The sequence below is a fragment of the Pelmatolapia mariae genome, linkage group LG10_11 (assembly GCF_036321145.2).
Source record: "Pelmatolapia mariae isolate MD_Pm_ZW linkage group LG10_11, Pm_UMD_F_2, whole genome shotgun sequence".
Lineage (NCBI taxonomy): Eukaryota > Metazoa > Chordata > Actinopteri > Cichliformes > Cichlidae > Pelmatolapia > Pelmatolapia mariae.
Window position 1 is genome coordinate 21445734 of NC_086236.1, and position 23828 is coordinate 21469561.

The following is a 23828-nucleotide window of genomic DNA, read 5'->3' on the forward strand; positions in this document are numbered from 1 at the left end:
GCTCTCGCGCTTATAACAGGTTTTTGTCCTAATGACGAGATCTCGTTAAAGGGTTTAACTGCTCCTAATTTGTAACTACTTTAATGGCGCCACCTAATTACAGATCTTGTTTTTTTATTTTTTATGGAAGATTAGTGGTGTGAAGCTGAGCGCATTAAGCCTCTTTTATGAGGAGAGAACAGATAGCATCACACCGTCATGTGGCTGTGTTGTGTGGAGCTGAAGGACTAATTCCCTGGACGTGACAATTTATGGAAAATGATGCTTAAAGCAGAACACATAAACAATAAAGCGACAACGAGGAGCCTTTCTTACTTTAAAAAAAAGATGGCCTACGTGTCAAGTATAGGAACATCAGAGAGAAAGAAAAAGAGGGGAAAACAAGCGTCGAGTTTCGCACTTTATGTCACGTCTAGTCGTAGTTTAACGTTGTGTGCTTAGGAAAGAAGCAGCTCTGCAGAAGAAGAATCGCATTCCACTATTTACTCACATATTACGGCTCCACGTCTCTTTGAAGGTCTTGTTCAGAAAGCCTTAAAGTGAAAGAAAATGTTTTCCTATTACTTAATTCAATCAGAGCGCGAGGCGGGGGCTTCACGCACCGCGCACTGGGCTCCTCTATGACAGAGTCGCCTTTGTTGGGTCTATCCGCCGCTGTCACACACTTTAATTCGACTCTCTTTCTCTCTCATTGAAAACCCTCCACAATGACATTCAATAAGGGCCGCGGAGTGAAAACCTGGTTATTTTTACATATTCTTTCCCCCGACTCGGCAGGGGCCCGAGCAAAGGAATTAATCACTGCTCTTTAACAGCACTGGCTTCAGGCAATGACTTGTCCCTTTTTTTGTGCCCAGAAATGACACATTAACCCTAAAATGGATATGCATAAACTTTACATTCAGCTGTTGCGTTTATGTTTTTTTCTTCTTCTTTCTGCACTGTCAGTAAAGTAGACACACAGACCTGCCGGGATGCAGACGCAAATAATGAGAAAAAAAGAAAAGAAATAAAAGACGTAGGTTTTGGAATCATGGGTGTTTTCTGGTGTTAATTAAAAAAAAGAAAAACTTTAACAATACTTGACGGCTTTACCTTGACAGCTCCACCAAATATAGACACGATTAACTTTTGATTTTTAAAAGCAACTGCGGGGAAATTGCTTTCTAATTTACCTGCTGGATTGAAATATTTGAATAAATGTAAATGTGTACCAGCGACTCTCCACCTCTACCTCTCGCCCCGGGACACGCAGACCTACTTTAGATTTTAACTCAGACACACTGGTTAATGTCTAAGACAAAACTTGAATGCGCGCCGGCTCTCCAAATGTGACAGAAACGTTTTCTCTCGCAAATTTAAGCTCGTCTCTATGATAAAATGAGAATGATGATAAAAGGGAGAATGGGCTGTGCCGCCTCTTGCGGCGTGGGTGGGGCTGACAAGAATAGACTACATTATGCAGTTCATTTAGTTAACAAGTGAAATAATGGGGAAGCGTGCAGTGGGAATGCCGAGAGAAAGGCACAAAACCCTATTGAGAGCTCTTGGCCGCTTACAGCGTAACCGTCACATGGCCGAACCGAGTCCACGGCAGCTATTTAAGGAGAGGCTGTGCGCCTTCAGCACCACTTCGCTGTCCACAGTCCCGGAGAGAGCACGCTGACGCAACCAAACGAGCACCAACGACTTAAACTTTAGAGCACGCCGAGCAACAAGTTTGCAAACATGCCGAGATCTTTTCTCGTGGATTCCTTGATTTTAAGGGAGGCCAACGACAAAGGGAACGAGAACAACCCACCTTTATTCCCGTACGCTGTGCACTCGCCGCATCACGCGCACGGGCTGCCAGGCTCCTGCCACTCGAGGAAAGCCGGGCTTTTGTGCTTCTGCCCGCTGTGCATGACCGCCTCCCAGCTCCATCCATCTCCACCGACGCTGCCGCTTCTCAAAGCATCGTTTCCTCCCTTCAGCTCACAGTACTGCCACTCGGCTCTGTCGAGGCAACACTCTTCATCCAACAGCGTCAACCTCAGCCACGGACCGGGGATATACCAGGCTGCCTACTCGGTCCCAGACCCTCGACAGTTCCACTGCATCTCCATCGGTGAGTAGAGGCTGTTTTAACTACTGATCGAGTTCAGAAAACGCTTCATTAAATTTGTTTCCACAATTTCCCCCCGTGGCTCACAGTTTATGTTTGTTTTCTCAGAAAACAGTAACGGCAAACTTCAGAGCAGCAAGCGCATGCGCACCGCCTTCACCAGCACGCAACTTTTGGAGCTGGAGCGAGAGTTCACCTCCAACATGTACCTCTCCAGACTGAGGCGCATTGAGATCGCCACGTACCTGAACTTGTCCGAGAAGCAGGTGAAAATCTGGTTCCAGAACCGCAGAGTGAAGCACAAAAAGGAGGGAAAGAGCAGCGGCCAAAGGACTGGATCACATAACTGCAAATGCTCGTCCCTGTCAACCGCCAGGTGCTCGGAGGAAGAGGACGATGACATTCCCATATCTCCTTCCTCGTCCGAAAAGGAAGATGTGGACCTGTCCGTCTCCCCCTGAACGCCCCCCTCTTTGATCCCCCCTTTCTGAAAGATTTTGCTCCTGATGATTTTGAATACAGCCAAAAACAAACAGACTGTTCCACTTGTGTTCAGTCGTCTGTACATAGAGAGAGAATATTTTAAAATCAGGGGACTGCCCCTAATTATTGTATAGCTGTATACATGTTGTACGTTTTGTATGTAGTTTTTTCTGAAAACAGTCACTTGTTGTTGCCAATCCGATGAATATGGTAGACATATTTGTAAAGCTACCCCCCCCCCCCCCAAACAAACAATAGCAACATTGTTAATGAGTATTTTGGGGAAGACAGTATTTTGTACTATACTTGGTAAATACTGGTTAGATTCATTCTATGTGGATGGAACTGTGACTTAAAATATGGAAAGCTGGAGAGAAATCCGCCGACACCACTCTGAAATTATATCTTCAGTGTAATTGAAAAAAAATATTTATTTATTTAAAAATGTTCATACTTAAATAAAATATTTCTGAGCGGTAGACTACGTTGTCTTGTGGGTTATTATTTTATGTTTTTTTGCGCACCCACTGAATGCGCACGGGGATAAACATGAATTCCGTCTGAAAATATTAGTTTGGGTATTAATTTAAAAGGAAAAAGCCAAAAAGGTACAATTAAAAATATTCGAAATTGTATCTAATAACCTTTATTTAAACTAGTAAAATAAGATATAGGGACATTCACATATTAAAACTTTGGATAGCTGCGCTTACGTGAAAACGTTCGCTTTGCTCGGCTTTTCAGAACTTACACTGTTTCTGTGCAAATTAAACACGCATATTTTAATATTCCCTTACGAAACATTAAAGCTGCTGGTCGCAGGGTGTGTTTGGTGCTTTGGGGAGATTTTAAAGGTGCTTAACAGAGTCCATTTTTCCCCACAGAAACCCAAAACAAATTTGGTGTTACTATTTCCCCCCGTGAGATTCCCAGACTGCCCTGCGTCGTACACACAAATAAAATGTTCTTGTGCATCGAAGAAGCGCGCTGGATATTACGTGCCTAAGAAGGAGTAAATTAAGTACTTCATAATCTTTATCACTCAGAAGCGATAAATGCATTAACGTGGACACCTCTTACGCGCTTTCCCTGGGGGGCACTCGACCCAGCTATAGCTGCCTGGCCCTTCTGAGCTCCCCCCCCCCCCGCCCCCCCCAAAGTTTCATCCCAGCTGAAACGATCTGTCTCGTGTGACCGAGTAAATAATCACTGTGGGTGTATAATGGTGCATCAGGAATGCGCATAACTTAAGATATCGATCTAACATGAAAATAAATGAGAAAAGGACGCAGTTTAGTGTCCGTGACCCAGATTGTTCTAATTGTTAACGGAGCACTGTGCACAAGATTGTTGTCGGTTTTATAAACTGTGTGTTTTAGACCCATACAAACCTTTCAAAACTCGACACGTGTAACTTGATAACATAAAAAAAATATTAATTAGCATAGCATTTTTTTAAAAAATTGTTAATGATTTAAACCACCCAAATGAATTATTTGTCAAATAATACGCGGCAGTCATTAAAAAAAAAGAAACCCAGTCTTCTAAAAAAAAACTAAAATGCTCTCCTGGTGAAAAACGAGTGGAAAATCAGTGTATGTGTATTTTTTTTTTATTTCAGTTTAAAATAAATATTATATTATAAATAAAACAAGTCCAAAATATCAAACTATGAGTTAGGTGTATAGTTCCATATTTCTTTGCCCGTTTTACGCACCGCAACAGCGGCTCTTCTTTAGAGCCTTTGACTGCCCAAGTCATATTTATTATGCTGAATAGGCTTTAAATTATATTTACTCCGTATAAATGTACTGCTAGAGTTTTCTAAAGAGACTAAAAACTGTTCCTAAATTGCGTACAGCACGTTATCTGCATCAGCGTGCCTTATTTGGATGTGAAGTTCCACTTGTAAACTTTCATTTAATTGTTCACTTAACCATTTTAACAAAACTCTAATATTTGCATTTGTTAAGATATGGGATTAGACCATTTTGTTAATTGCACCATAGAGCTCCATTTTGCTCACAACGTCCTCTGCAAAGCGCCCTTTATCCATTCAATAGCCCGGGGGTATGCGCCCTGGGGGAGCTTATACGCTCGGTGCTTCAAATGCTCAATTTATTTATTCTTAATTTTGTGCCGATCAATTCATTGAAGCAAAAAGGACTACGGTGTCTTTTTAAAAAGAAGAAAAGGGAATTGTGGACGTAACCTTGACGGAGCTGAGGAGAGGGCTCCCCTGACGCTGGAGAGCCGCTTGAGTCAACAGGCGCCCATCTAGCAGACTCGCCCTTGTCTTTATTCTGGCTAATTTTTTATTTACGGCTTTTCTTTGACATGTCTCTTATCTATCAGATTAAAAGAACAGCTTGTAACAAATCAGTCTGCACGATTTACAACAGCATTAAAAGGGGACAAAGGGAGCAGGCAGTCAGTACCTGAGAGTCTGGTAGACGGCGCGGCGCTGCAGCTGATTCGATGGTTTGAAAATACGCACGAAACAAAATACTTGAATCCTGAAAAAGAGCCTTTGTACGTTTCTTTAGAAATCAAGCAATTCTGCATGACAAAGGACAATTAATAAGCCGTCTTTTCACGACCAGCAGCTGGTTTCCCCGTCAAGGAAAGTTGGAAAAAATTCAGACTGAATGCGCGCAAAAGCCCTTTGCGCGCAGACAGCAACCCAAGGTGACCCATTTGGCACAGTTAAAATAACCAAGCCGAGGTAAAAGCGAGGGAACTGTCAAAAACATTTAAGCTGAAATATCTTGAAATTGCAAATCCCTTTATGTGGAGGGACGCTGCCGATGTGGGTTAGTCGTACAAAGGAGGTGGTTAAGTTGGAGAGGCTTTGGAAACGGACACGTGGCTTCTCAATGAGAGCTCTTTTGGACCCGCGTGGCTTGCTGTGGCACTGCACATTCAACTACTTTAAACTTATCCAGCTTAGTAAAAAGTGTGTAGTAAATCTTAACAAGTTAACTCACTAACTTTTTACAAAACAGTTTGTAAACTTTTACACACTTTAACGTGTTTGTTTACTCTCGCCTTAAGAAACAAATACAAGCTGTTCCACACTTCCAACTTGGTTTATAAATGCAGAGTCCAGACTTACTGCTGGATGGGGGGAAATGAATTCCAGTAGATAATTTTCAATCGGGACTTTAGTGATTTTAATACACTTTTAGCTTAACATTTCATCACTTGAGGATGTGAGGCGTTTTTAAAAGACTTGTAACAGTTTTTGTCAGTAAGCCTAAGGAACGCGTTTACTGATAAAACTATAGTGGGCTTGTTTGTGTGGTAATAAATGAAAAAAAAAAGGTTTAATTTTGCTTTAACATTTAGAAGGCAGAAAAATATTATCCCCGCAGTCTGCAGTCTATCACGGTTATCATTTTATATTTCGCTGCAGCTTCAACTAACATCTCGACCTGCACTGATGGACTGGAAATGGGTTCAGCTGCTCACGCTGTGTTATAAAATGAATGTTATTAAAATAAAAAGAAGAAAAAAAAAACCCGCAAAAGCAACACGTTTCATTACGGAGCTGTTGTTGGTGACAAAGTGTGTTGAGCTTGCTGAAGTGGCAAGGAAGAAAACCGCTCGTCATTGCCTTGAACTCCGGCTGCATTCTGCTGCAACATTTGAACCCATTCAACTGTATATAATCTGTTTAACAGCTAATCAGCAGTGTAAGATGAAGGACTGGCACGCAGCTTCACTTTTCCTCAGTCGCCCCTCGCTAATTGAATATTCAATGCGCGCACTGTGCTCTGCTTGCCTTTTTCAGTGTGCTCAGAATACGCCTTTTTAATTCTCGGCCCATACACAAGCAGTGTCAAAGGTTGAGAAATAATGAACTGCTCAGACATGGAAGAGACCTCTGCGAGCGCCACCACTGACGCAACCTGAATGCCTTCGAGGATGATTTGTCTTTTTTTCTGTCTAAATAGGTATGAGATTTGACATTTGGACAAAGAAACTTATTTGTTTTCTGTCGGCGTTTGACTGTGGCACCTGCACACAGGCCACTGATGTAAATATCAGACTTAGACATAAAAACTGGGGATAACAGAACTGTGCCGTGCGCACTGAGATGCGAAGAAGAAACGTGGTGGTGGCCTATTTATTGTGTCTAGGTTAGAAAGAAGAAAAAAAATCAATTACAGAGTTTTCATTTGCTTTTGATGGAGATAAAAAAGACTTGTGTGTCATTGCGTTTTAAAGCATTCTGTCAGTTTCTGTTCCAGGTAGTAGCAGAATTGTTGCTGAGGTGCTGCTGCAGTACGTAGACCTTGTGCTTTTACTGTGTGGGCATGCAGAAGGAAACCCTTTTTTAATTTAAAAAAAAAGGGGGCGGGGGGGGGGGGGTCAGGAGAGAGTACAAGCGGTTGTCTTTCCCCTAAAGACGCACAAACACGCGCAAAGTACACGCAGTAAAAACACTCTGGAACCAAAGTGACAGACAACCCGAGTGATTCTCTGGGCTGACAGATAAAGGGCACCACACCTCTACCTTCTTCATCGCCTTGTATGCCAAGCAGCTGAAACACTTTCACGTGCCTGGAGCGCACACTTTCTCCGTTTTCAGCGCGTTTGTCTGTTTGTTTGTTCCGCAGCTGGGTGGCTTGCGCGGATATGCACTGTGAAGCAGGAGCGTCACCTGGTGGCAAAGCACAGAGCCAGGCGATTAAAATGGAAGCGTGTGTTCCACCAGGCTTACAGAGTTTTGACATGAAAAATCTCGGGGGGCCCCCTTACAGGAATACTTCTTATTCAGGCAGCAGCACCGGTCAGATCTGTTATTCTCCTTTCAGGAAGCTGCTTTGAAAAGGAGAGGAAAACAGAGAATTCCTATCTAACCATCCACTTGTGAAGATTGGCACTAAGATCCAGATACATTTTTTAAGTAGGGGAGAAAAACAGTCAGGAGGGCACTCTTTAAAAACCTATTAAACTGTATTTAGCCTGCATGTACCTTTCAAAGTGAAAGAGAAGCAATGGTGTAAATATTAAAAGGTGAAAGAATTGGAAATATTAAAGAAAAACAAGTATTTCAGAGGAAAATTAAAAACCCTGCTTTGTTTTTTGTAAATATGCTTCAGCTGGCAAAGCACAACAACTAGGAGCTTGACTATCTAACCTTTTTTCAGTCGTGCAGATGCAGCCACCTCCCAAAAACCAGCTCATAGACTTCACTTTTCCTTTCTCTTACTGTAAAGTAGAAGATGAAGTTATCACCAAAAAGTTACAAAGTTGAAGATGAAGCGTTTGTTTCAATATTTAAAGCGAACTTGGTGTACTGATCCTTTGTGCCATGTCAAAGTGGTGAAAAGGAGCATTACACAAAATATGTGCAGCACTCATGACTTTTACCAAAATCTCAGACTTGAATCAGCTTTGTATGGGTGGGCCTTGTTACAGTCATCACTGAAAACTTTGATGATGAAATAAAATAAACAACAAGCATCTGAACATGTTTGGTGGGTTTTTTGTGGAGTCTGTGAAGTTCTGAAATGAAAACAGAATTTGCTGGCTGAATTTGGGCTTGTGTTGCAGCCACTGGGTCAGGGGACAATTTACTGGATGAGAAAAGAACAGACTTTTATTAGATATCAGCAAATTCTTGAAGCAAAACACTAAAGAGTCTGTAAAAAAAGAGAAAACACCAAAGACAGAAACGGGATCTGTTTTATGTTTACCAATATAAAACAGCAGTGGTCAAAGATCACAGCGCTAGAAGCCTTTTGAAATAACAAAGAAGAGCTGAAAGATGTGATTCTGAGGGGAATTATGACTAAGAACTTATGGAACCCAAACTTTTTCTTTGGAAGATATAGCCAGATGAAAAGTTTTCTTCCTTAAAATATTTCGAAGTATTTCTTTCTTTTGCATTTTTGGGATTGGTTGCTTTCATTTTCAGGGGGTACCAAAACACTTCATGCTTCAAGTGGAAACGTCAGTAAACTAATAATTAACAAATAATTAAACTCTAGCTCTGAAGTGGTGAGCTGGGCATGCCGTGTTTTAATAACAGTCATTGACACGCTGATTTATGTGATTTTTTTTTAACATTTTATTTTCATAGCTTTCTGTTGTAACAAAACTCATCTTATGTACATTACTTTAGGTGCCATAATCAGATAATTAAGGCAAAGCTCATCTCAAAGGCTCCCCCCACTCCATGATTACACACAATTCAATCAATAATTTTCAGTATCAACAAGTATACATGAGTTACAAAGTAATTAAACACTATGACACTAATCACACATCCAGGCTGTCCAAACTACAGTATAAAAACACTGCAACCTTTAATTACATGAAGGACATCTTAAATACAATTTAACATACAAAGTGATTAACAAAAAAAAATTTTCTTCTTTTTTTTGGGCTGTTCACTCAAAAATAGCAGAAAATGTAAAACGGAGATGGTGTTATTCGACTTTTACACAAAGCACCATTAAGATCCAAGCACAGTGAATACAGTCAGCACGCACAAACTCAAGCTCCAGTTTACTGTCTGACGAGCAGCGCTGATCACATCATCAGATGACCAAATAAAACCCTCTCATTAAATCCAAAGTGAAATCCATTCAATCATATTACAGAAAAAAGTGACACACGAATTAAAGCTCTTAATTCATGTGCTGATATATTTACTTTGGAAATAGAAATTTCCTTTTAAATACTTCTTTTAAAAAAAAACCGCCACCAGCTCTTCACTGAGCCTGTCGTTGCATGTGTAATATACAGTATCAGGTTTACGTAAAGTCACGTGAAACTTCATAAAGGAATAAATAAAGTCATTTTCCTGTAAAGGATCAGGCTTGAGATTGTTAAACTGTTTGCCAGCTCTCTCCACTGACCACCACTATAAACTATCTGTATTCAGGTTATTGAGAACAAACTAGGTTGACACAAGTATGTAAAAAGGTCATAATCTCATGCTGTGTCATCACATCGCTCACGAGTATGGGACAGGTTTCTTTCCAGTGTCTGTATTCTGACATTTTTAGAAATGAGTGTACCAGAATCCAGACAGCGCTCCTGCAGACTCAGCTCTCTCCATAACAAATGACCAACCATCAGTGGTTAGTCACTGCAACCCGTGGAGCTTGCTTACAGACCGCATAGAGGAGCAGAAATCGTAAAGGTATGCTCGTCTGCTGTGGGTCAATTTTTCTTCAACCTTCAGCACAGTTCTGCCTTAGAGTTAAATCAGCAAACTATTCGAACAATTTGGCCTCAATAAAAATCTTGTGGGCTGGATTCTTGACTTGTAAATTGACTGGATGCAACTAACGGATAACTGAAATGTGTATATTATTATCTCACTGTTATTGTTTATGTGACAGGGCGGGTATGAACACAGGACAATTTAAAGTATCCAGATGACTCTGCTCCTGTTGGCCTACTCCAGGATAATGAGACCGATCACAAGCTGGTACATTGATGATTTCATTATATTTTACTATTTTTAAAAATTGAAGATAAATACTATGATCCATGATTTTAGAAAATGTACTCATACACAGATGTTCACATCCAACATCCATTTAAATCCTGAAAAATGAAATGATACTAAAATATTCAACTTTATGGGGAAAAAAGAGTGTTTATTGACTTAACTAAACAAAAATTAAATATAATTTTGCATAAATGAGCTCTCATTTGTTTTAATTTGCTTTTTTTGTATTGTGCAATGTATTTTTTTTTTAAATTTTACAATTCCCCAAAACTCATGCATCAAATATCCATTCACTAGGGGTTAAGAGGGAATATCTTCAGTTTTATACATTTCTTGGAATAATTATTGATTTAAAGCTGATCTTAATAAACTAAAAAGCTGCGTGTAAAAAAACAAACCCATATTCTATCATCTGTCATATTTGCACATTGATAAAGCCACCTTGAGTTTATTGTATCATGCTTTTATTGAGGCTGCTTTGCCCTTTTCCTCTATAAAGAACAGAAACTCACTGAATCAAATGGTCTAACGGGCTGACGGGTGAGCCACGTCTACAGCACCGCTTTCCATCGTGAGTTTCAGTTTCTTCCTTCTGGACAAAGGCTCCGAGTCCCAAAGTGCAGAACAACATTGTTTTAAAAAACCCAGCTTTGTTCCTGCAGCAATAACTCATTTACGCAAATCATATTATAGTTATTTTAAAATCCTACATGCTGCTGTGTGGATCCTCTAGTTTATTATTTATGTCTTCATTATGGTGCATCGTGCTTATCTGCTGTCCATGTATTTCTTTAAATATGCGTGTGAGGATGGATTACCTACTTACTCCATACCAAACCTTCCTAACCTGACCATTTTGAACTAAGTGTGCCTGACTTGAATATTTCCATTTCATATCTTTAAACTTCTCCACACTTCTACTTTACTGAACTACATTTCTGTTATATCAGACAGATACAGCTACTAACCCTTTTATGCAGAAATACATCTACTAATCAGTGCAACAGATATTCCCTTCTTCTTCTTTCCTACTTCATTAATCATCTCCAGACCCCTCAGGTTTCACTTCTAACTGTGGTAGTAAAATGTGGTTTAGACACTGCTACACCAAATAACGCCATACAAAATTTTAAAAAATCACTCCAGGGACATTTTTTTTCATTTTTTTCGTCTCATCTGTGTTGCTGGTAACATTTTACTTTCATGTATAACTTGGATTTTGAAGCTGTGTATGGTTAAAATGGTACTTCAAGCCTCTGGATAAACAACCAGTTTTTCAACCCTGAGTTAAGATTTTGTTTTCCTTTTTTTACGGTTTAAAAGGTCAATAGTGATTTTTCTTTCATCAAAAAATATTTAGCACAGCTCAGTATTTCTTCTATGACAAAAGCTGCCCAGCAGCCAGTTTGCAAGTTTAAAAAATGCAGTTTTAATAGCAAAAGGATGCTTTTCATACTTTCCAGTCTGGCAGTGATTTTCTTTGACAGGGTAGGATTTAAATCTCAAATATATCCTAACACGCCTTGGGAATGAGACAGAATGTCTGTTATCCTAAAATGAATTTTAAATAAATTTCCTAAATGAGCTAAAAACAAATAGATGACAGCAAATCAATCTCTAACACAATAGAGACCAAAATAATAGACTAATGGAGACTTAAAAAAACATTGGTTGCAGATGTCACTCAAGGATAAATGGCACTCAGGCACATCGTGGCTTCCTTTTCCTCTTTCCCACTTACTTCCTGTTTTTAAACCGCCTTTCAAGGAATGTGTGAGTCATACAATTTACAATAGGTTATCATATCATCTTCCTTAGGATCTTGATGTATCGCATCTATTTACATACATGGTCAGTGAGTGGATCTCCAGTCACTCAATCTGCCTGTGGCTCCTGCTGTCAAATATCATCGACCTTCTCTGAGGCTGGTAGAAGCAGCTGGTTGATGTTTCCAGTCTCTGTCCGCTTTTTGGGATAGTCATTTTATTCTGAAGAGCGATCCCCTCTGTTGTCCTGAAATTTTCGGCCATCTCTTTAGAAAAGACATTCGCTGCTGACGCGTCATTCAGGCTCTTGATGGGTGAAAGGAGCTTGCCGTCATCCCCCGACGTCGGATAGTCCATGATGGGAAAAGGAGGGCTGAGCAGGATAAGACTTTGAGGTCTCTGTCTGTTCCTAAAGGATGGTCTTTGTAAGAGGTTCCCTCTGCTGGGTCTGGGACAATCCACAAACACTTCCAGGCTGGGTGTGTGCCTCCTGGTTATCACAGGCAATTCTGGAGTGGATGAGATCTTCAAAGACTCAGCAGATTTCTCAACACTTGGCTGTTTTTGGAGTATGGGGGCTGGCTCTTTATTCTCCAGCTCCTCCTTTAGGTCTGACACGCTCGGAGGAGGTGCAGCATTGCTTTTCTCCGTGCTCACTTTAGGATTCTCCTTTTCTTGTTCTTTCACTCTGTCAAATTCATTCTCGGGTCTGCAGTGAGGTATCTGGCTGTACTGCACCTTTGGGGGGATGACAGGGACAGCTTTGGCCTGGCATGTTTTTATCATGAAGGCTGTCCGCACAGACGACACGCTGACCGGGGCCGAGTTTCGCCGGAGAGGCGCCTGCCGATCGTTCAGAAACAGCTCCAACTCTGAGGGCAGCCCGTTGTTCACAGCTCCAGATGAGGCCATTAGCCCCCTCTGACAGGAGGAAAACTCTGATGAAGTACAGTTTTGCTGATTAGAAATGTCTCTGATATACCTATGTCCCAGATCCAAGTTAAGCGAACAGGGCCTGTGTTTAGAAAAGCATTTCTCCTCTCTTTTCTCTGAAGCTGCTGCCTCATACGACATTTGTCTATTAAACCTCTGAGATGACGCTGTGTTCTTCGATTTTGTTGTGCTGCACTTTCCCGTTTGAGGTTGTGTTGTGCTATTGCTGTTCAAGCTCGACCGTGTAGGTGCTGAAGGAACGTACATCCACGTTGTTTCTGGTTTGCTGTTTGTAGTCTGAAGAAGGTTTCCTGGACAGCATTCGGTGCTCCTGAAGAACTTGTTGTTATCAGCTTGAGGAGATGAGCTCTTCTCCACCTCTAAGCTCAAAGTTTCCCCGTGTGAGCTGAAGGGTGACAGGTGGTTAAATAAGTGCTCCACATCAGGTGAGTGGAGTGGGCTTGTAACCCACTGCTTAGTGGAGCTAATATCCTCCCAGGGCTCCACCAGGTCCAGCTCCTCTGAAGTCCCTCCTTCATCATCGTCGAGGTTTGGCAGCTCCAGTGTGTTACGTTTCTCCTCCAAACACACTGAAAGCCTCTGAGGGATCTCCAACTCAGGAATCACAATTTTTTTCGCTCCATCACTGAAGGCATTTTGGTTCTCCTGAGGAATTTCGTGTTTGTGAGATTTCCTGTCTATATTATCTGCAACCACAAGAACATCCTCAATTCTTAAATGATTTATGACTTGCTCTGAACTGGCTTCCTTTGGACAAAGCTGGCTCTGCTTGGTGTAAACTGAGTCATCTTTGTTTAAGGGTGGGATTTTAAGATTCAGTTTCTTCTCTTTCTCATCCATCGTGTCAGTAGGTGGTGCAGTTTTGTGAAGAGACAGTAAGATGTCTGATTCTGAAGGCTGCTTCTTTGCGGAGACTTCACAATCACTCCGAGAGGTATTTGAAGACTGCTCTCTACATAGCAAAGACAGAGATGGAGAGCTGCGGCTGCGCTTCGCCTTAACATCCATTGTTAACTTAGTGTTCACACAAGTGCTTGTTGAGACGTTAACTTGTTTAACATTCTCATCCAGCAGGTCAAATTCGGGTTCAGTTATTTTCAGTTCCTGGTTAAGGTCAGACCACAGGTCTTTGCCAGTAGAAGATCTCTTATCCTGAGAAGTTATAAGGGATAAGCAAGCAAAGATTAGCAAAGAGTAACAAATTACAGCAAATTTACATGAGCCAGAACAACTGAGTTACCACAGTAAAACATTTCTGATATTTTAAAGCAGTGTTATTGGGTCTGGTTAGTTCCTTTTTTAAACGTTGCATGAATCAGGGCTAAACCTGAGTAAATAACGTGAGGCAAAATACTAATAATACTAGCAAATACAGTACTTATTCTTTAAAAAAAAATAATTTCACAAATTATTATGGTACATCTGTAATCGGAGATGATTTACCAGTTGCTTCTCTGTGGGCAGGTTGTGCAGTTCTTTCCCAGAAGATGGCGCTGCATCTTTGCCTTCTCTTGCATTTGCAAGGGACTGCAGTTCCAGTTGAGAAATATTCCTCTCTCCTTGACCGTCTTGGACCATTTCTTTCCTTATATCTGAATAAAACATGTTTTTTGTTTTCATTGCAACCGGTTACACAAGTATGACTTTAGATGTGAGCAACAATTCACACAAAAAAAGAAAGATGGCCTTACCTTGTGACGATACCCTGGACGTCACCTCCTCTACGTTATTCTTCTCTGCTCTTTCCTGCCTCTTCCGTTCCAGTTGGGGGAAAGTGTTGCTCTTTCCACTGTTGCCGCTCTGCTCTGAAGTCTCTTTGCAGGGTTTCAGAGTAGCTGCCTTTTCTTTGCCGTGCCCTCTGCATGGCGTGCTGTTAGAGCTGATAACTGCTGACACACGCAGAGGTACAGACACAGCAAAAGGCTCAGATATGTTGACGGCTCTGCGCTGATGCCTCGGCGAAGACTCCAGTGGGAAGAAACTTCCTGGAAAGGAGGGTCGGGAGGAGCTGTTGTGCGAGGAGGCCGAGTACAACATCCTCCTGTTTTTTGGGGAGGTGGGCTTGTAGCCACCGAGGTCGTCACCTTTAAACACCTTGAGCTGCTCTGGCAGGTTTTTCTGAGGGGGCTCAGACCCCTTCTGGTTCTCGCTGACATTCCAGCCACCCGTTGCCCCCCCAGTGTTCTTCCCTTTAAACTCCCAGTTTTGATCATGTTCGCTGATGTCACAGAGCGAGTCGGATCCCAGCGTTCTGGATTTTACATCCGGAATGAAAATACTGCCTGGTCCACCAGCTGGACTATTGCTTCCTGTTCTGTCATCATCTGCAATTCAAAGTCCAAAAGTGATAAATATTAGTATAAGAAAATGTCGTGCCCTTTTACACACACGATTTCTGAGAACTACAGTATATGCAATGGTACTCTCTTATAACGAGGCAAAGAGAAAGTCTTTTGCTAAATTAAAACACCCAAAATTTATGCAGTTTGTTTCAGTTCCATGCAAATAGTTACAACAAGGTTTAAGCCCCACCTGTGTACAAGGACTCCATGCTCCTGGATGGACGGAGAGCAGCTTTTTCTGTAAGAAAACAAAAAAGAAATATTAAATTAACACTAACTAACATGTGCTGGATATTCGCTTTAAGGCCTGCATAATTTTGAAACATCATTAAAGAAGGTCAAAGGTAAAGGCAAATCATTTTGTCCAACTGTTTCTAACTTGCTTGGCTGTTCATGTTGCCCGGTCTCAGAGTGGTGGGGACGTATATTTAGCTATTTTTCCTTTAAATAGTTCTCTCCTGTCGGAATCTTTACCTGTCATTCCCTGCGCTCTTATGAGCACACTGCCATTCCGGCTGAGTTTTCCCTTTGGGTCCAAAGACCTTCCGATGTTAAAGATAGACTTCCACTTCTTCGATTTCCCAGAAAACTTTCTCCTGACAGACGAAGAGAGAAGATTAAGCTCACTGGCATCTGTCACATGTCACAGCATCACAGCACTTTAAACACACGTGAGGCTGAGCCCAAATCTTACTTGTTGTCTGATATGTCTATGACGGTGTGATAGAGCGTGGCCGTGCTTGTATCAGGCAAACTGTTCTCTCGCTGGCGTTCTTTATGGAGAGGGTGGTCTGGACTTAAGGAGCGAGCCTGAGCTTCTTCCAAACTCATCAACTTCATTGGCCCACACTGGCCACTGATGGGGAGCGTGGCGTACTTTTCCCCACACTTCGAAATCGGTCCTGGAGAAATATAAAATGTTGTTTTTTGTGCTGGTAACTGAGAAAATGCTTCAGCTCAACATTTCTCCTCAGCAAAAGAAGTGTCATACCTTCTTTGACTTTAATTTGTTCACTGCTGAAGATCTGATCTGCGTGGTTTAAAATGAACTCAACCACCGACTGTTGTATCCGCACCTCCTGGAAAGCCATGTCTCCATTACCAGATGAAGCCTCAATGTCTTTAGATCTAAAAAAGGAAATACAAAAGTGTTGAAATCCAACAGTAAAAACTTGCATTGACACTGGATGGCGTATAATGTGTCTCAACCACATCTAAACTCACCTCAGCAGATTTGGAGCCCACACCAAAGCCAGGTTACGTGTATGCATGTTTGTTTGGGTGCTCAGGGTAGCGAGGTGGGACAAGTGCTTTGCAAGGTACTCCAGAGTCCTAAGGATAGGTGAGAAAAAATGTGTTTTCACACTTATTTAAACACGATTAGTCAAACACAGTAAAGAGTTTGTCAGCAGGACGACTGTCACATCCATTAAAGTTTAAGAAGTTAAAGGTTCACCTGAAGTGAGCAGTCGGCAGTTCTTTGATGACCTTCTGAATGTGTAAAAGTCTCTCATGATCATCCTGGACTGAGACCACTTCCTGCATGCGAACCGCACAAAATAATTCACGTCAGCCTAATTTTGTTACTTTGAGATACATGAACGCAAGCATTCTTTTAAGTATATGTTAGAGGAAGTACATTAGAAGATTGTTTGAATTATAGAGTACCATTATATTTTAAAAAAGCATTAGCGTTTTCTCTGCAGCTCTCTAATCATTAATCAGAGAAAACCTTAATATAGCTGCAGAACGACTTTTGCTCTGCACTAAAACAACATTGAACTTTCTTTTTCTTTTTTATCTTAGATTACGCGCGATATGATTAATGTTATAATTATCTGTAGGGTAAAAAAAAAAATCGAGCTGTCAGGGCTGTTAGCCCTGTTAACAGACAGGCATAGGTTGGTATGTTTGCTGTAAAACGAATGCAGTGGAGCTTCAAACAGCTGAGCTTTTGTAAGTTGCATTTAACTCAAACAGTCAAAGTACAAACAGTCCACCTAAAAATAACGTTTTATGCAAAAAAAGGAGCAACGTTTGCAATCTGAAAGCAATTTAGCACCAACTTTGTTCTTTTAAAGAAAACAATAAAGTTTTCTAAACTGTTCTTATGATGTTTTTAGTGCACCGTGCGAAGGGCAGATTTTTCCTAAAACACTGGAGTCCTGCAGTTTTTCAGGAACCAGCGGCACGAAATGTATGAATGCCAAGGTATGCAAATGCCCCGTGAAAGTACACAGAACACTGGGCAGAAAATATGATCCTGGTCTTAGAGTTTGATATTCCTGTTTCCTTCTTTCCTACTTTCTTGCCTGCATTTTATCCAGAAAATTCACAAAGGTTCGGTTCTAAAAATCGAAATTTATGAAGATGTGATTACGCTTTAACTGTGTTTTTCTAACTTCGTTGTGCATCTGATGCAACAATGAAACAGACAAGATGTTTTTCATCTTTAAATGAAGCTTTTATCATGAGTAACACATTTTTTGGAAGTGGTTATGGTTATGGTTGTCATTACTGTAAAATTACAGCTGTTATCAACATGAAAAATCTTTATGAATAGTGTCATTAGGTCAAAAAATACCATTTAAATGCAAATTAGCCAATATGAAGCTGATATCTGCTAATTGTACCCTTTTCTACAGGGTCTCTTGGGAGTGACATATGACCAGCTGAACGTGCAGTCAAACCACTTCTGTGTCACACAGGATCCCCCCTCCCCCATCACGACAGCAGATGTGACTTGAATGTACTCACGGTGAATTTGCTGTAAAGCTCATATGTGAGCAGAGGATTGGGTAGCTCCCTGAAGTACAGCTTACATAAGGAACCCACACAGTGGATGTCCTGGAGGTACACTTCCTTTGTAAGGTCAGGGCACGCCTCAGAACAAAATTCCTGCCTACACACAAACACACACACAGACTTAGCTGAATGCTTTGATTGTTTAACACCCCTGCTAACTACGGTTGCAGAATGTAGCTGGTAAGATTTAAGTCTATTCAGTCGACTTGTGTTATTTTGGGGGAAAAAATCACCAGCAAAGATGCTAAAAAAGATGCAAAAAAGATCTAAGGACACACATGCATAATGCAGATGATTTATGTGTGTTGTTTCTTTCAAGAAGAATACATACACCAGTAACTGTTCAGAGAAGCTGCATATAAACAGAAGCGATACATACAGACCATCAGGATTAGTCTAAGATTTTAAATCGTAATTCTTAGCATGTCATGTCTAATTGTTGCAAATCTTCAAAAAAGCATGGTAGGATTACCTGAGACGCTGGATATTTGAGGTAACCCCCGACAGTCTGTAGATCCCGTCCACAATCCCATGCTTCTCAATAAACTCTGCACATTTCTTCAGGACCTGAGGAACTTCATTAAAGAAACAATGTTAATCGTAGAGAAACCTGAACGATTATATTTCATTGTGTTTCACGATTTTTTTTCTTTTACGCATATCCACATTGCATTAATCTGAAAAGCAAGGGGAGGAAATTGCTGTACGTTTAACTTTCCACAGTAACAATGCATAAGGTCGACTTCATGGTATGTGGTTTGTTCCACTATGACTGTTTTCGACTCCTTGGGGCTGGTGATTGTAGGTGGACAGGAAGTTAAAAATGGTTTGTTTGTTTCAGAGGAAAGTTGACACACCCAGTCCTTGTAGCTGGGATTACTTACGACATTTCCTCTAATAGAAAACGGCTTTTGAAATGTTACCACTGACCTGCGCAGCTTTCTAAACGACAGCACATCACCTTCTGAACACAACTTTGTCTCGCTCCACTATTTTAAAACCTTATGAGAATGGACTGCAATTTTCTACTGTTTGTTGAACCATACGATCCGATCGCAGCTTCCCTTTAACTAACTATGAAAATAACAATTGACTGCAAGTCACTTCCTGGGTCAGCTTACTCTTGCTTTAAAAAACTTCTGAATGAGAGAAATGACCTCCAACATTTAATCAGATTTATCATCTTCCGAGTTTCACGCAGATCAGCAAACTGCTGTCATTAATTATTATCATTAATTAACTGTGCATTAATGAAGGTTTATAGAATGTATTTGACATGTTTATTTGTCGTACTTAAAGATGAAAGAATATAATTAAGGCATTATTATTTATAATAATATTTAAGGTTCCTATATTGACTTACAAGTCTTAAAAGTATATTGCTACGTATGACTGAATGTCAGTCCCCAACTTATTCCATTTGTAGTTATATTGGCTGTACACTAGTGTAAAGGTTTGCTGCCACTATCATAAACTTATGATAGTGGCAGGTGTTGAACTGTTTAACTGTGTCTTGTCAGTTTCATCCTGGCTAAATAGTCAGTTAAAGTGTGACAGGAAACTGAAAGAAGTGTCCGAAATTAACTTTTTGACTTATAGCCAAAGGAACTGGTAGCTTGGAAAAAAGTCATGCATATTTTTCAACACCACAGTTCCTGAAGAATTGCTTTTTCATAGATACTTACATATACACACTTGCCATTGCTGCAAAACTACGTTATTAGGCTGAATACAAACTTAAAGAAGAGGCCATAATATACTTTATTAAAATATTGTGACATTATTGTGTTATGTTGTAGAATAAACACACTGCCCCATAGAAGGACAGACTTCTCTAGTCTCTACAAAGTTTAGTCTTTATACTTATCTTTATACTCACTCATTAACTACTTCCATATAGCTTGGAGAAATTAGTATGGGAAAAAAAATGCAACTTAAACATAAACACAGGTCTCAGGAAGCTAAAGGTTACATTCCAAATTAAAAGTCTACTCATATCTGTTGATTAGAAGGCGTTCTTTTAGGACTCTGACTGATAAGGGCTAAAACAGTAAAAAAAAAGAATACCATGTTTTTGTTTGCCTGACATAAAAGTTTGAATATAAAAAAAATTAAAAAGTTTTAATCAACATTTAGCTTTTTTAGATATTGAATTTTATGTAGTGTTTCAGTTTTTTCGTACAAAACGAATGATCTTGCAAATAAAACATAGACTGTGTCCTCAACAAAATGAATGCTTGAATATTACTTGCAGGAGTTAGTCTCTCATTCATCACCACAGACACCAACAATCTGCTATTTAAATTCTCTTCCTTCTGACTTAATTGGACTTTTAATAGCATGCTTGTGGTTAAATTCTGGACGATGAGGCACTCTGGAGTTTCCATTTTGTGCCTCCGCGTTTCCCGACTTAGAGAAGATTTCTGCCTCTCGCAGAAGGACAAAATGCAATTTGATTTTCATCTGTTTTACAAAGAAGCCTCTGAAACAGGATTTGACAGCATGTGGCAACAAATCAATACACAAAACTTTGTAAAGAACAGGTATTTGCATGTCTTGCTACTGTCATCTTAAATGTTTCAATAAACACTGAACATGTTACAGAAACAGTGTTGTATGTGGACCAAAGTATTTGATGCTGTTATTTTACACAGGCAACATCACATTCCTAATGTGAAAAACTGAAAAAAACCTTACTTCATCTAGACAGGAAGTGTATGTTTTAAACTTTCTTGGCATCAAATCAATATTTATTCATTAAATATTATCAACTATTATTTATCATTTGTTTTTTTGACAGTTTTGGTTAAAGTTAATCTTAAAAATGCAAAAGTTGAGAGTACTTTCTGTCAAATACCATTTATTGTAGATGTACAAGTGTGCTGAATGCATTATTGCCACTTGTGCACAACGCTGTGCTTTTAAAGCTGTTTCAGCACTTAACCATACCAAGAAGAGCAATGCAGAAAACACTTTCAAATGCATCAAAATATATAGGTTTTTGAGTCTTTACTCAACTTATCATCTATGTTGTGTTGCTGTGAGTTTGCCGGTTGCTCTAAGGGGTGTGCAGCTACTTTCATGGAGAGTCACTAAGAGTACAAAAGCCCAATATGCTTCCATGACATAGAAGTACAACCTATACCTCCTCCCTCACTTCCTGTGTTGAATACCCCGCCTTGCAGTGTGTCCACTCTAACAGGTCATCTTTAAAGTTACCCTCTGCGTAGCTATTCATATCTGCACGTGGGAGGGTTTTTTCTTCACTCTTTTCATATTTAACATATGATGTCAAACCTCGCATATGACGGTCGTGATAAAAGAACGAGGATGACATAAACGGACACGAAAAACCCCAGAAACCTAATGAAAATCCGGTCAGTTGAACAATTTGTTGAATGAGTCAGGAAGTCTTTGTTTCTGGTCTGTTTTTCTTGGCTCGTTATTTTCTCACATAAGCAGGGAGCCGCAGTCCTAGAATTACTCATAGGAACTATAGTCACCATAGGAAACTGACACAAAAATGTAAGAGCCACACCCAACGTCGCAAATGACCATTTAATTTAGTCAGTGGGTGAATGAATGACCTTACTAAATGTAAAATCCTTGGATACATACAGTGTGTATATGTAACCGCTGAACAAAGACTGTGTTTATTACATGAAGGAATGTTTTGTCTTTTACTCGTACAATTTTTTTTGTTAAAATAGCTACAACAACATAAGAAACGACTAGTAAAGCCTATTACCCTCATTATCTTCATTAGCCTCTCTCTGTATGGGAAATACGAATTAATAGGAATAGTTTGAGGTTTAGTAATAGCTCTGGTAAAGTAGAATTAGATTTCAAGGAAGCAATTTTTAAAAAGAAAGAAAAGAGTTTACCATCTTGTCCTGAATTCTGGAGATGTTCTATCAGGTCACAGCCGAACGCATTTTCACTTCCTTTCTTCTTGGTCTTCTGCTTCGTCCCTTTATTCTTCATGTGGATCCAGTTAGTAGTCCAGATGATTAAAGCAAAAAGTTCCTTGAGAGCACACCGAATGATCCATATGACCTCTAGAAAGTTGAGTTAGCAGATCAAAAAGCAGCCACATAGAAATCCCAGCAAACAGCTCCCAAAAAATCTGCATCCGCTCACATTCTGTCTGACCACACTGCTGGAAGAGGAGAGGAGAAGTGACGTCACTTTTTAAACTTGAAGTCCTTTAGAGTGTTGGCACTTCAACAGAAAGCCAAACACAAAAAAGACACGGTGTGACTGTTGGTTCTCTAGGATGTGGCATTATCTCTGAAAGCTCTGCAGAAACTGCGTTAGGATCCGTCGGTTTCCTGTCGTTTTTTTTTTTAACCCCCAACCAGTCTCGCTCTGCTCCTTCTTTCTCCTCCTCTTTTCCTTCATTCCACACTGTCTCCTTTTCTTCACAGATTCTCTGTAGCTAAGGCGAACATGCGTCAAGAGGGGCAAGACCCCCCCATGAAGAATGGCCCTAGTTTTACACAGATTTCTCTATTTTCACAAATAAATACATTCACCTAAACGTGTTGATTTGTGGCAGTGGTATGCCTGGGATTTTTTTAAATGCTGAGACTATGCAAGGGGAGGGATGTGAAGTTAAGGGAGGGAGAACAGCTGACACTTGTGTTTCTCTCCTAGTTTAGTAATTACTCTCCTCTTCTCCTCATTTTTTTTTAATGTGCCCAAACTTGGAGCTAACGGGAAAACTTCTCTCTGCCTTCCTGAATGCTCCCAATGTATACAGTTTCCTGTGCAAAGAGCCCCGGCTCGAAAACAAAAACAGACGGGTTCTGAAGGAAGAGGGAAGTGGGAGGTGACTGAAGTAAGGGCCTGAAGGGCACAGATGGGAAATGGGGGGGAAATGGGGAGGGGTGGCGTGACGAGATGGACAACACATGGTTCTTGTTACTAACTGCTACATATGTAATCTTTGTCTTTTTCAGCCGGACTTCAGTTTCTATTCAAACAAATAATGAATTAATGGCTAAAACACTGAATCGTGTTAGTTATAGAATGTAAATGATTTCTATGTAATATTTTCCATGTAATACAAACACAATTGCAGGGGGTCATTATGCCCAACTCCATAAATAGTGAGTCTATACATTCACCTGCCACAATATAAGGTACACCTTATATTGTACTGGGTTGGGCCCTACTTTTGCTTTTAGAACTGCCTTAATTTTTCATGGAAACATTCCTAAGGAGGTTTTTGTCCGTATAAATATGACAGTATCACACAGTTATTGCAGATTTGTCAGCTGTACATCAATGAGGTGAATCTCCTGCCTCTCTCAAGACATCAGAAGATGAGTACGCTGTAGCCATAAAGGTATGGGCATGGTCAGCATAATATTCAGGTAGGCTGTGGTGTTTATGCTCAGTTGTTACTAAGAGGCCCATAGACCACTACACCACTGACATCATTACGAACTCTAAATCCACAATTTCTTGTTTTTCAGACTATTCTCTGTAACCCATAGAGGTGACTATGTGGGACAAAATACCAGATCAGCGATTTGTACAACAACCATTCTATGTTCAAAATGACTGAAATCAGCTGCTACCCCATTCTGATGCTCGGTGTAAACTACAGCAAATCATCTTGACCATGACTACATGCCTTAAAGCGTTGAGTCGCTGTGATATGATTATACCTAATAAAATGGCCAGTGAGTGTATTCTTGAGCGTTGTGGAACTCTGACGGTTTAACAGGGAAAATTACAGACCCCAAGAAACATATTCCACAAATGAGGCTTGGAATTTTAAAGCCGTAAAAAACTGAATTTTCCATGAAGTGACATTTTTTGGACATAATCGCCGATTCCCCCTGACAAACCACCGAGTGCAGTGATTTATTAACTGTAGACATTTATCGAAT

General features: G+C 40.3%; 2 protein-coding genes across 2 annotated transcripts; one reads left to right on the forward strand and one right to left on the reverse strand.

The window, feature by feature from the left end:
• The first annotated feature begins 1728 nt into the window (after positions 1-1728).
• gsx1 (GS homeobox 1) lies at positions 1729-2565 on the forward strand. The gene is made up of 2 exons (XM_063488081.1): positions 1729-2107; positions 2213-2565. Exons 1-2 carry the CDS (start codon positions 1729-1731, stop codon positions 2563-2565), a joined length of 732 nt encoding a protein of 243 aa, XP_063344151.1.
• Positions 2566-8653: 6088 nt separating this feature from the next.
• On the reverse strand, positions 8654-22197 carry arhgap31 (Rho GTPase activating protein 31). The gene is made up of 12 exons (XM_063487189.1): positions 21813-22197; positions 18401-18503; positions 17881-18025; positions 16580-16662; positions 16348-16455; positions 16115-16251; positions 15818-16025; positions 15598-15719; positions 15314-15361; positions 14473-15105; positions 14225-14373; positions 8654-13933 (listed from the first exon to the last, which is right to left on the reverse strand). The coding sequence occupies exons 1-12, from the start codon at positions 21910-21912 to the stop codon at positions 11933-11935; spliced, it is 3837 nt and encodes a 1278-aa protein (XP_063343259.1). The 5' UTR covers positions 21913-22197; the 3' UTR covers positions 8654-11932.
• Positions 22198-23828: the final 1631 nt, after the last annotated feature.